The sequence below is a fragment of the Poecilia formosa genome, unplaced genomic scaffold, assembly GCF_000485575.1.
Source record: "Poecilia formosa unplaced genomic scaffold, Poecilia_formosa-5.1.2 Scaffold145, whole genome shotgun sequence".
Taxonomy (NCBI): Eukaryota; Metazoa; Chordata; class Actinopteri; order Cyprinodontiformes; family Poeciliidae; genus Poecilia; species Poecilia formosa.
Genome location: NW_006800084.1, coordinates 1,496,938 through 1,510,908, shown reverse-complemented (window position 1 = coordinate 1,510,908; position 13,971 = coordinate 1,496,938). Strand labels below are relative to the sequence as shown.

The 13,971-nt window shown below is 38.8% G+C and overlaps 1 protein-coding gene across 1 annotated transcript in view; it reads right to left on the bottom strand.

The window, feature by feature from the left end:
* Positions 1-5,010: 5,010 nt before the first annotated feature.
* lrch2 (leucine-rich repeats and calponin homology (CH) domain containing 2) overlaps positions 5,011-13,971 on the bottom strand; it is a 44,288-nt gene continuing 35,327 nt past the window's right edge. Inside the window, exons 18-20 of the mRNA XM_007563247.2 lie at positions 6,876-7,013; positions 6,687-6,764; positions 5,011-6,358 (exon numbers count right to left, since the gene is read on the bottom strand). Coding sequence (XP_007563309.1) covers positions 6,239-6,358; positions 6,687-6,764; positions 6,876-7,013 — 336 coding nt within the window. The 3' untranslated portion in view covers positions 5,011-6,238. The remainder of the gene's footprint in view (positions 6,359-6,686; positions 6,765-6,875; positions 7,014-13,971) is intronic.

The window sequence follows — 13,971 nt, the reverse complement described above, 5'->3', positions numbered from 1 at the left end:
CAACTTTGTACAGAACAAAGTATTCAATGAGAATATTTCATTCATTCAGATCTAGGATGTGTTATTTGAGTGTTCCCTTTATTTTTTTGAGCAGTGTATATGCCGCCTAGTGTTTTTTTTTTAATAAATATCCTATAAAGTGCAGAGTCCATTTACATTCAGCTCCTCTGATGCCAAAAGACTTGCAGGTGCAGTCGCAGAAAAAGTGGGTTAAAGAAAGTACTGACTCAAGAGTTTTATTTTTAAGAAATTTTGAAAACAGTGTTTACTTTTGGCTTCCACTTCTTAATTATGTGCTGCTTAGTGCATAACCACAAAAAATCTCCTTAAAGCGTAACAAATTTTGCAAGACACCGTTAGAGAGAAACTGAGCTAAACTATACTAAGCAAGACTGGAATATGAAATCTGCGCCACAAAACGTTTTGTTTTAGGTGAATCAAAATGCATGTACCAGCAAGCGATGATTGACAACCACAAAGAAAAAACAGTGGAGCACAAGTACTTCTACTGAAACACCTTAGTGGTGTGACACACCTTCTTACGTGCTTTACAGAGAAAAGTAAACGAACACACTCAAACACAATGAGTCATCTTTTGCAACAAAGAAAAGCACAAACGCAGACGCAGTTCTGCCCCAGTACTGGCCTCAAACATCAGGTAATTACCTGAAGTCCTTCTGATAATTGCCGTTCAAGCAGCTTGTGCACTGCTCTCCTTTTGTCTGCGCAGAAATGTCAGAATAATTGCACTACGTTGCGACTGACGGGTGATTAATCCTTCTGGGAAAGTCATCGCTAATCCTATATTCACACATACAATTTAATGATGATTATGTAGTGTCACCATGAGCAATTATTTTAATTTTTTTTGCTTGACTCGGATATGTTTCCCTTCCAATAAATCATTTGAGAAAAGAAGCAATGATGGGCCACACGCAAGGCATCAGAACTGAAGTATAAATCATAGCTGCACATTGTTTTCTTGTGCCATAAAAGCCGTTTGCATGGCCTAGCAGAGCTGAGACTTTGACACAATGTGATGAAATACTACAGTTTATGTTCTTATCAGCTGATGCATTAGTTCAATGATGCACCGAGGGAGGAATTACTCAAACTGTGCAAAAGAAAGTGTTGACTTCAGACAACCATAGCACAGATAAGAATGATAACTTTTAAGATTTTTACGGATTTTCTGGTAAAGTTAAAGAGATTCTGTCGTCTCCATATGTATGATAAGAAGGATGCTTCGCATTGTTTTGTATATATACAGCTGCAGTCGGAAGAAAAGGACGTGCCATGCACATGAGCCTGCTGTGTGATGATGAGAAGAGCTGTAGCAAAGCATAATTTGGCTTTTTTTTTTTCTTATGCAGGAAAATTCCACAAACATCACAACACTTCAAGCCATAATGAATCACTTTTTTCTCCTCACTGTTTTTGCGTTTGCTTGTTCGCCGACTGTTATTATTTTACAAAATTTTAGACACAGTAAAAGACACAAATGTGTGGAATTAATAACACCCAAAAGTCTGTCTGGGACGGGGCAAATACGACTGGAATCTGAATCAAAGACCAAAACAAAAAAAACATTGCATGCAATGCATACACAAAACACATCTTTCTTACTGTCTCACATCATCAGTCTTAGTTACTTTAGGACAACCAAAATGAATTCTGTTTGCTAAATGTGAGAATGATAAGAGATAAATTGCTTTTGGAGAACATTTTTCTTACTCTCATCAATTTCAGGAGTTTATATGTCAAGATTAGTTCACCTTTAGACAGTTTGGGAAGCCAACATGATGTCAGAATGGATTTCAAATCAGGCACAATGTCTGTAAGAGAACCGTTCACCTCAGAACAAAAACAAAAGTCCAGGCAAGGATGTTGACTGAAGCTGATAAATGTGTAATTATTCACAGAAAAATGAGTTCTGGCCGCTCAGCGAGGAAAGAAGAAGTTATTACTACAAAAGCAAAAATAAAACGTTTTCTGCAAATGCAAAAAATGATCTTCGTTACCATTTGGAAAAAATGAAGACGCTTGCAATCCTGACATTACCATCCCAACTGTAAAGTAAAGAGGAAGTAGCACTTATTGGCTGCAGGAGGGACCGGTGCACTTCACAAGATAAATGGAATCATGAGGAAAGAACATTACATGGAAACGTTAAAACAATCTCTCAAGACATCAGCCGGAAAATGATCGTAGGAATGTAACCAAATTTGCTTCAAGGTCAATTAAGGACAACAAAGTCAAGGCTGTCGTGCGGATCACAAATCTCAGAGTTAAAAGGTTTGTGGGAGAAAGTCCGCTGAAATTACTGACAGAGCCCAAAATGTTTGGAACAAGTCAAACAGCTCAGACCCAAATCAACCAAAATGGTAAAAATATGCATCCAAACTACATCTCTTTCATTACTTGCATAATTAGCAAACAGAAATATTTGTGGCGTGAAACAGAAACATTTGAGTGAAAACAATGAGTAACAGAAGGTTGTGTATCTTTGCAGAGTGTAAGCTGTAGTGTGAATTTCAGCTGTGTTTAGATCCAAAGCCCCTCCTGAATAGGTCTGAGAATTATGCAGATATTAGAGGAAAAACAACAAAAGTACATTTTAACTGACAAAAAAATATAAATCAATAAATGATAAATATCCCTCAATTAAGGCACAATATTCCAGGCTTTAGTTGCTCTGATGGTAAATACTGGAAAAGCATCCTGACATCCTTGGATGTTTTCAGGAGCTGAAGCTTTCCTACGTTAGAGATTTAGAAAACTGATTTGCCACATCTTCACTCGATTTCAAAGCAGCTTTGCTTTTTAACATTTTAGGGATTTCTTTGTGTGGTTTTAGTTGCAAACATTTGATGGAACTAGCAAATCAGGTGATGCTGAAGGTGAAAATCAACGTGGCACGAGAAAACATCACATTTTCCGCAGATCATGAAGTGTTCGGTTTCAGAAATCAGTATCTGACCAGAACGACACTTTGTTCTCATTATGGTTCAAAATAATCTGACAGATTATAAAAGTGTCCCAAACATGCATACGGCTCTGTCCACAGGCAAAGATGTACACCGTGCCTCATAAAGGCATTCCTCCTATTTACCGGTAAAGCTTTTTCAAATTTATTCTGTCCCTTTTAGTCTTATAATTTGAAACGAGAGCAACCGGTTGACTGTGGAAATAGAAAAATACTGAGGAACAGCTACTTACTTAATTATCATTATCATTTCCTGCCCTTTATATAAATTAAAAACAAATCTGGCTTGTTGGAATGACTTTTCCATTTGTGAAAACGACTCAAAGTGATCAATTCTGTGAACAAACTTAAGCATTTACTATAATAAATGCTTCAATTTACTTTGTTTCTAGAAATTATTTTTGGTCCCTGTAAGTGTGGTAATAATTTCTTTTTAAAACAATCACTATTTTTTTCTTCCAACTTCATTGAGTAGATGTACTAAAATGCAGTGTTGTATTATTCAAAACATTTCTGCGGTTTTCACACATTTACTATGGAAGATGTTAAACTTGCCACAGTCTTTTCCTCAGCTCTCCAGGATTCTCAATTACAGTAATTTATGCATTGTTTAATTTGAAGGTAATTTAATCTAACCCCCTCTAGATGACCTCATTTTCCAAGGTAATTCCTTTTATTTGTGTTGTGAAGCTCTAATTATTTCCACTGCACAACTTGTGCCTGAGGGAATGCTAACATGTAGTTAAGACATGTTGCTGCAAAGGCGTGCAACTCCCAATGTGAAAGAAGGGTTCTGTTTTATCAAACATGTCGAGAAGAAAGAAAACACTTTTGAATTTATGCTGATTTGATTTGTTTCATATGACCACCAGTAAGTCTTATTTTTTGCTTTGCTTTCCTGAGATGACAGGAAACTGTGGGTGTAAAGTTTTGACATCCTGGTGTAACTACTAAAAGCTTGCATCCGTAATTTTTAAGTCTATTTCATTTTTTTAATCAATAAATGCTTTGTTCAGGCTCGTGTGGCGGCTTTATGCATTTGCCATATTTGCATATTTGCTATTTTCATTTTTCGAGGTGTTGCTACGATCAAAAGCTATTCTTCCCTTTTGATTTGTCAGAGAGGCTTCTCAAGGTGAGCTGAACCTCAAACCGCTGGAAGAGTTCAACCAACGACCAATCAGAGGAATCGGTGTGTTTGCTAGCAGCTTATCGTAACGTTTGGTCAAAAATAAATGTTCTGCTGCACCTGAACAACTCGGAGAGGTCACGATGTCCGACCGAAAACATGCACAAGTAAAAGGGTTAAATAATTACACCAATACATTTCACTGAAGTAGATCTGAAACCGTGCACAGCAAGCTGCCCTGCTGTGCACGGTTTCAGAGCGGGAGCGTTGCAGGAGGATCTCTGAGCCGCAACAACATTAACATTGGCAACATTTTCTCAATTGAGGTCAGAAAAACAATAAAGATTCCAAACTGATTTGTGTGCAAATCATAACAGGCAATCAGATGCTTAAACATTGAGGAACACATAAACTTGCACGTACATTAGAACGCCTTGGCAAGGACCGTGCATGCATAATCACAGTGGTCAAAAACGTCGCCTCCCCTGCTAGCAAAATACAGTGCCTTGGAAAAATATATATGTACACTGCTCAAAAAAATAAAGGGAACACTCAAATAACACATCCTAGATCTGAATGAATGAAATATTCTCATTGAATACTTTGTTCTGTACAAAGTTGAATGTGCTGACAACAAAATCACACAAAAATCATCAATGGAAATCAAATTTATTAACCAATGGAGGCCTGGATTTGGAGCCACACACAAAATTAAAGTGAAATGTTCCCTTTATTTTTTTGAGCACTATATATCTATCCCTTGAACCTTTTTCACATTTTATCACATCACATGAACAAACTTCAATGTATTTTGTTGAGATTGTATGTGATGGAAAAAAAGGAAGCATTACTTAATTGTGAAGTGGAAGAAAATATCTGGCTTTTTCCTTTTTTAGTAAAAAGAAAACTTCAGACTTCATGCTGTATTTAATCATGATAGTCCTAAGCAAAATCCAGTGGACAGAGTCCGTATGGGTTTAATTTAATTTCAGTATAAATTTAGCTGCTCTGTGAAAACCTCCTGGGTTTGTTGGAGACCATTAGAGATGGAGCAGCATCATGGAGAACCAGGAGCACAGCAGACAGGTCAGCGGAGAGGTGGAGAGGTTTTAAAGCAGTCAGGTTCTAAAAAATATCCAAAGTTTTAAAGTTACGTCTGCACAAAACCCTGAGCAAAAAGCTGGTAAGGATCAATAGAAATACAGCAAAAAATATCATTGCTACATCAAAATGAGATTTTTTTCTTGTCAAACATTTTAAAAACAATCTAATAGTTTCTGTCCAACTCAAAATTATGCCTTACTTTGGTGCGTTTTGGTCCATCTCATAAATACCCAATAAAATACAAAGAGGTTTGTTGAGGACAAATTGTGGAAAAAGGTGTATGGATACACTAAGCACTGTAGCTCCAGTACAAAATAATTTATGGCTTTTGCAGCCATTTAAAGACGCTGAAATGAATCAGAACTTCAGCATTTGTTGTTGGTTTTCTACAGAACAGCACCAAGTCCTACTGGAACTTGAGCTTGATCTCAGAAAGAAAAAGCAGAGTCCAAAGTTCATGGCAGCTATTTCCCTGACTCAGGGTTTAAGACGTAAGAACATGGCAAAAATACAATAAATAACTAAGGAAACCAATGAAACATATCGTTAAAAAAAAAAATCAAAATGTCTCAAGTGAAACAGTGAGTTATGTCTTATTTCTTTGCCACGCCGTGCTATAACAGCGTGGATGTCCAATCTGAAGTGGCACTTGCAGAGTTTGTGGTAACAGCTGAAAGGGAGGTAAAGGTCTTCTGATTAACCCATTGTCACATCCGTCTTTGCATCCAGGTTAGCAGTGCAGCTGAGGAATCTCGCCGTCACGTTACAAATCCACTCTCAGACCAGAAACGGGGAACAAGGAGCATGTGATAATGCGTTGGACTGGAGCCGGTTGCCGACCGACTTCATTTAAGGAGAAATTTTGCATAATCCCATCTCCTTTCTCAGTCAGGCAGAAGCAGACCGTCACAAAGCCACAAGCCACTGAGTCCTCGCCCCAAATACAGGGGTCCTAAGTCCCTGGGAGTGTGGATGTGGGCTGATCACTGCAGGATATGAGCAGCATTTACTCTCCAGGGTCAAACAGAGGACAAGTGAGTGGACTTTGGCGTGGGCAGGTCCAGCAGAGCCTGGACGGTCACGCCGACCCTTACCAGACCTCGCTCCTCTAAGATGTGATGCGGCAGACATAGTTTGTCCTGAATTAACAGAGAGATCATTCATCAACATCACTGGCAAACCGACTAAGGCTGATGTCACTCAACACGCGCTTGATGGATGCATATTTGTCAGACAGATTTTCCTAAATGATAAAAATGAACTATGGGGGGAAAACATCAGTCAGAGTCTCAGCTGCAGGAAACTTGAACGACAAGTGCATGAAAGAACTTGTAGGCCTCTTTTAGGCAGCTTCATAATTTTGTAATTTATCTTCTGTGGTCAATTATTGATATCACTTGGCACTCATAAATCCTAAATGACTAAACAAATGCAGAGTGAAAACATTTAAGGTAAAAAACGTGTTACCTGTGAAACTCCAAGCTTCTTGCACGCTTCCAGGAAGTTTTCAACATTCCTGCGGCATTTTGCCATGCTTAGCTTTGGCTGGAAGCCACAACATTAATCATGTTAGTTTGTTAAACTAAGCATTTAAGCATTAAAATGATTGTGAAGCAGTTTAGATCAAATAATACGTTTATACGGTACTATACTTACTACTGCAGGTGACGGCACGTGAATGCTGGCAACAGATCGGGGACAAATGTGATTGGCTAGATGGCAGAGGACCACTCCATCCATCAGCGCCGCACCAACATCATCTGGGAGGAGGACCTTCAGTCGGGACTCAATGTTCTGCACACATTAAAGATAACACGATAATGTCGAATGTTGAAAAAGAGAAGCGTGAGCGGAGCAGAGCGAAGTACGCCCGAGCGTGTGGGAGTCTTACGGGAATCCAGGACAAATTCTCTTTTCAAAAACAGAGGGGGTTGAGCTCAATTAATCTGTTCTGGATTCCTTGTTTTTACCTCTGGCATGTCAGATGTACAGCGAACTGCTTCCACCTGCTCCAGTCGTCCAGTAGCTGCAGTCAGAAATACCTCCTCCAATTCCTCTTGCAGAAGTCACTCTACATGCTTCTTAAATACAACGGCTCAGTGTCTCAGGATGACCGCTGGTTCACCTCTGGGATTATTTTGAACATGTCTAAAAACACAGATGAATTAAACTCTTCTGGACTGTCTTCAACTATTTCTAGAAGTGTCTGGAGTATTTACGTCGGAAAGCGTCACCATCTCATAATAAAATCTTTATTTTGTGACCTTTGTCATTGGAGGTGAGGGGAAAGTTTAAAGGTTACATCAGAAAGTAATTTTTTCCGTAACATGAACATGTTCTGTCACATTTAGAGTTTTCTTCACAATATTGATGATTTGTGCAGTATAGACACAACTTGATCACGCATTAAAAACAAAAAAAGGACTCACAAGCCAAAGGTTGCGGTTTGCAATTATTGCGACATATGAATGACGCACAATAGTTAGCATGTTCGAACCACGCTTGGGTGGATGCCTTTGTTACAAAAAAAAGAAAAGAAAGTACATCTTAGGTGGTTGTTTGTTTGGAAAATCTGAGCTTATCTCACCACCCGCCATTATCGTGGGAGGACAGGGAAATGCCTTCTTGCTCAAAGGTGAAAACCAACTTAGGACTTTTCCAATTGCTAACAAACATGTTAGAAAGAGACATTTTTTAAATGTTTGTACCATTTTACCACTGTTGTTCATTTGTGGTATTGAGTCAATGAAAGAAAGTTTGGTTTCCATTAAAATTAGGCTACAAACTCCATGAAGTTATAATTTTAAAAGTTTAAAAATGTAAAAACAGACGTAAAAGCCTCATTGTTTCCCTGTAATTGAGGCTTACCACTGAAATTGGTGAGTTTGTTAATGACCATTTTGAACGAATATATTTAAACAATGGCTGTGATAGTTCCTAGTAGGAAAGCATCTTGTAAAATCTAGTGAAAAAAATAACATGTTAAAATGTTTTACTGCAGTAATTACATATATTGTTTCTACTGGTTGTTGAGAAAGTCATATATTCTTTTAGCTGTGGAGTATATACAATAAACGTAAATATATATATTTTTTTATTTTATACAGTGATTGTGAAAGAGTTTCAGAAGACAATTACAAAATGTGTGAATATCCAAACGAACATCATGTTGACAGTCATTCATTGAGAATACATCGTCTGTGTGGACATATTGAGCAACATCGCTTTCAAAGAACACAGGAAGGTCAAAGACAAAACTGACAGACAGAATTAACGTCTCTTCTTTTCATGTGACAAGTTTAATTTATCAGAAAGAAATACTTGGACCTTTGTTCAGTTGCTCACTGACCCTGGAGAATGATCTCTACACAAATCAACTCTTTTATCAATGCGAAACTCTCATCTGTAGTGTCTTTGTCCCTCCATCTTTTGTGACCTCCAGTTCTCTGCAACTCACACTTTTTCCCTGGGACAAGAATAATGAGGCTTTGTTTTGTTTTTACCAGAAATTGCAATGATTTGATCCAAAGTGAAAAGAAACGGCCTTTGGAAGGAGAAACAGGGAATCAATGCAACTGCAGTCAGGAATATGTCAGAGACCTTCAGAGCTACTTTATGTTGAAATCGATGCGGTCTCTTGTTCTACTCATGATATGTAGCAAACTCTAACGCATGGTAATTGAGACAGGGCGAATTTGTTGTTTCCGTTCTTGTTATCTGTGATGTGGTGAATGGCATGTCGGCTCCTGTATCTTCGATCAGAACAACAAACGCTGCAGAACTAAATAAGATTTCATCTGTTATCTTATGACAGGGTGCGACAGGGTGCGACAGCGCGGGTGTGTGGGTCTGGTCCTTTGGTTTTCAAAAAGGTGTTTATTCCTCAGAAATGTTGGTTTATGATAACTCGATAACATCTCACAATTATTGCAGAATTGCCAGCTGCTCATCCATGATGGAAACCTCCTCCCAAAGGTATTCCAGTGGACTGAGATCTGGTGACTAAAGATGTTATTTACAGAACCACAAGTAATTCATTCTCACATTCAAGAAACCAGTGCAAGACAATTAGAGCTTTGATTATCTTGGGGGGAGGAGACATTGGTAGATGGGTACATTGTGGTCACATAACTTCAACACATAAAGCAACATTAAGCTGTGGTGTTTAAACAATACTGAACTGATATTAAAGAGGCGAAGGTGACTCCTGCTTGCTTTCCTGGGTCCATGTTTTCATGTTTACACCAAATCCTGATTCTACCATCTGAATCTTGATGCTGAAATTGACACTCATGAGATTAGGTATCGTTAATCTTGTATTGTCCAGCTTTGGTGTTTCTCAGTTTCTTGTTTCCCAGTGTGGTCATCTGCTGTTTAGCCCAGCTAAGGTCTGATGTGTTTGCCAGTTGTCATATCCTACCTTCGTGGCCCATCATTTCATTTCACACTGCAGCCTGAAGTGACCCAATTCAGACTTTTTGATGTAATGAGACCTGTATCTGATCTTTTCATGACAGTCTGAACAACAGAGGTCGGATTTTTTTCGAATGCGACCCAGGCCACTTGGTTATCCGACACGTATCCGATTGATATGTGGCCTGACGTCCAGGTCGCATTCATCCGACCTGAACGTGATATTCGCAAGCGGGAAGAAACACTTAGAGGAAAAACTTGTTAAAGTGCTGTTCCACTCGGACAACAACTTCAAAATCGTAAGCTAAGCTCCACCGTTAGCATCAACATTTATTTCTGCAAACACTGAGCACTTCTTCTTCTTCTTCTGTATGGCGGTTGGCAAAACACCGAGCACGCTGACGTTATTGCGCCCTCTACTGCGCATGCGGGACACTTCCAGGTCGTTTGCCGTCCACACAGGAGAACACGTACAGCTCACGTATGTTTGGAAGTGTGAACAGCCACGGCAAAAAAAATCTGATTTGACAAAAAATTGGTATTGGGTCACTTTAGGCTGCAGTGTGAACGCAGACTCATTCTGATATCTAACGTCAACCAGGCATTTTCATCGACACAACTGCAACTCACTGAGCTTTTTCTTATTTTTTATTACACAACGGTGAGTGAAAATCCTAGTAGATTGGCACTAACTACGATACTATTTTAAAAAATACAACTTAGTCCCACAAAGAGCAAATAAATCCTGATACGTTATATATTTTTAACTGGTATTAACTGGTAGCATCATTGTGTTCTAAATAATACAACACCACACAGTCATTAACCTGAAAGGTTTGACTGCAGGGAATCAAGCTGAGGCAGGAAGTGAAGTTAGAGGAAAAACCACCTCCATGACAAAAACTTCATTTGGGTAAAATCCTACCAAGGACGGAGGCAAAATATGATCCTATCAGAAATTTTCTTGTCAAGAAAAGGCTTGCCTGAAACACTTTGCTTTTCTTATTTACGCTATCACCACCAGCAATATGTTTCTTTGGAAAAACGATTTCTTGCAATACCCCGTGAAAAGCGTGCTGTAATATCAAGACATCTCTTTTTACTGGCAAACAAAAACTGTGTCCTAATTGGCCCTGATTCCCAGTTACACAGGAAAGACCCTAAGTGCTTGCTTCCGAGTGACAGATTATATCTGCTTATTTTCGATTTAAGTGGTGTTATCTTGAAAGTTGAAATGACTAACCGAACCGGACTGTTTACCTTCTTTTGTTTAGTTTAAATATTTGTGTGTTTCACAAATGTTTAGAAAATTAGAAAATTGAAATGGGAAATTTCATTACTAAGGATAAAAGAAGCCATATTTGGGTGAATCCTATTCAATTCACTGCAGCATGCTTAATATCAAGCGCTGGTCTAAATCCTAACTGTGCGAAACAATTTTTATCTTTTCAGTGTTTGAGTTATTTTTAAATGACCTGCAGGTCAAAGGCTTTCATTTTAAAATTTTTAAGACTCGTCATTAAAATTGTTGGCAAGTGAAACTGTGGTCCATCAGACTAAGAAATTTCAGATAATCACCAAACTGTGATTGTATAACTGGAAAGCGATGCTCATGGCACATGTTGTGAAAGGGCTCGTTATTCCTGGCAGTGTTGCTGTGAGTAAACCCGACTGCTGGATTCCATTATGATGCTTCACTACGGCCTCGGGGTTGGATCCAACACTTCTTTTCCAGATAAATGTATTCCAAATGTCCCAAACAGTCAGAAAAAACAAATAGTTGTAATTTACCTCTGTGTTTCATGTGGAGCGTTGGCTTCTTAGCTGCCCTTTTTTGTCACATCCTTGTCAAAAAGTGTCACTCCCACTGATGTGCTGCCAACTTTGAGCAAGCTCTGCACTGGTGTCAAAATGATTTGGACATAAGACACACTTCTGACCATTGCTGGATGCAAATTAATAAGTCTCATCATCAATTTAGCCAGACTGAAGGATTTTTCCAACTTTTAAACTGGATTCAAAGACATAACCTTTCATTTTGTTTTTTTATTATTATTATTATTTTTATTAAGCTGTTCAGGGGTGTTCTCGGTAGAGCTTTTCAGGTTAATGTCTTACTACATAACGCAGGTAAGCTTGAGCTTAGATCCATAAAGTCATGACGTAACATTGTGTTCCAGAAAGTAGACTTCCTGGTTCGAGTTGTCCACATCCAAAAATAGCAACGTAGCCGCAGATCGCCACAAATGCTGTCAGGTTTACAGCACATGTATTACATTTGTCAGAATACTTTCTCAAAACTCTTGAGGGTCATTAAAAAACTCAAGTCTAGGTTAAAAGTCTTAACAACAAACTTTGGTTCAGAAAAGTCTAATTTATTCTACCCTACTCCTAACGCCGGGTGTCTGCAACTGTTAGAAATAACATAAACTCTGCATGCAGGTTTTGATTAAGGAGACACGCGTCAGCTGATTTCTCTACGGACATTTATTAGATGTATCAGCACACAGGCGGTACGTCAAGCTGGAATCAGGTGCTGCCCTCCCTGCCAGACTCTAATTTTAAACTGAGATGTCAAGAAGATTAGGTGGAGGACCCAGAGGTATGATGCACTTCATTATCATCTAAGACTAACTGGGCATTTTGCTTGAGAGATGCAGAAGAGCCTCGGTGTGTCCTGATGAGCGTTAGGGAAATGTTTACGCTTCCAGTTCAGCGCTTTCCCCAAGCGACCTTCGTTTCTCCTTCCAGCTGCTCTGTGGCTCCGCAGAGATGAACAGAGTAGAGATGAATCTCTACTGCCTAACCCGCATAGCATTGGAAATAAGTAGGCATTATGAGTAATTAGGCATTATTCCTTTTTAGTTTGGTTTCTGAACTGTCCATTTTGCATAACGCTGCCCCTTTGAGGAATGTGAGCTCTGGTGTTCTGGCTACTTGAACTCCTGAATAACTTGTTAATCTGATCTTCAAAGTAATTTTTGTTTCCACTGCTGGGAAGGTTGCTACGTGTTTTCCATGTTTTTGGTTTTTTTTTCCATTTATGAATAGTAGTTCTCAATATGGTTTGTCCTAAAATCTTTTAATCTTCTCAAGATATTTCAAAGATTGGGTCTGGCTTTCATCTAACTAATGAACGTTTTTCTTTTTCTGAGCCCTCGTTTGTGTTTTTTTAATTTGAGTCATGGTCTGGACATTTTTAAATGCCTTCTCTACTGAAAAGCTGTTATAGGCTTTGATTTTTCTCTATACAGAGTAACTAATGTTGATTTTTTTTTTCTTAGTAACTCTTTCTTACTAACATTGTCTGGAGCTCTTCCCATTAAAACCAAGGAAGCTCACTCATCCAAATCTGTGGATGAATTGCCAGATTGGGTGTCTCAAGCAGTTCTGTAGTAAGACTGCACTTTAGTGGAAGTCAGCCAATTTCCTATGCCCATATTTGGTATTTGAAAGAGCCTTTGCATTTCCTTTAACAAAGTTAAAAATCCTTGTTCTTCTTGCTCCACACAATAAACAATCCTAAGTTGTTATTTGATACTACTCTGCAAATAACAACAGTCTTCATTTGAAGTTACTTCAAATGAAGACTGTTGAAAGGGTCAGAAATAGGATCTCTTTCCCCTAGCTTTTTAAAAGGTCCTCAAAGGCTTGCTTGCATTCCTCTTAGTCACCTCGCTAAACTAGTGCACCGCTGATCATACTCACATTCAATTTCTAAAGTATTTGTTCCACAGAGTTATAGAAAATCTATTAGATCCTGTTTGAGTGTACATTTCCTCCAGTTCAATTAAGAAAAACCAGCGTAAACTCGGTTTATTCTTCGGAAACTCTAGGCGTTGCAACACAAACAGGATCTGGCAGACTGTACTCCCCGTATGACTCATCGACTGGTGGAAACTAGAAAAACATAAACAGGCTGGGAAGTGTCTGACCTGCCGTAAAAGGCCAATCTGCTCCATTTCTTCTCTCAAATGCTCCATCTTCCTCCTCATGGTGAAGCTGGGATCTGTCGAGCTGATGTCCTGACGGGTTCCACGAGTGAAGGCTGAAATGAAAAATAAAGAGCGCTGCTCCAAGTTCAAGATGATACACAGCGAAAGCTGTCAAGGTCCAAGGATGAAATGTTTTTGTAAAAGTTCTTAGAAAACTGCAGTGATTGGGCAACAAGCAGGCCAGATGCAGATCATCTGGAATCTGCTTCCTCTCAGTGTGATAACAGTAAACAGGTTTTCACACACGTCTTACTTCTATGGATGAGTATATTTCTTAAGAACTTATACCCTCAGGGGGTATAAATACATTTAAACTTAACATTTTGGGCAAAACCTTTATGCGG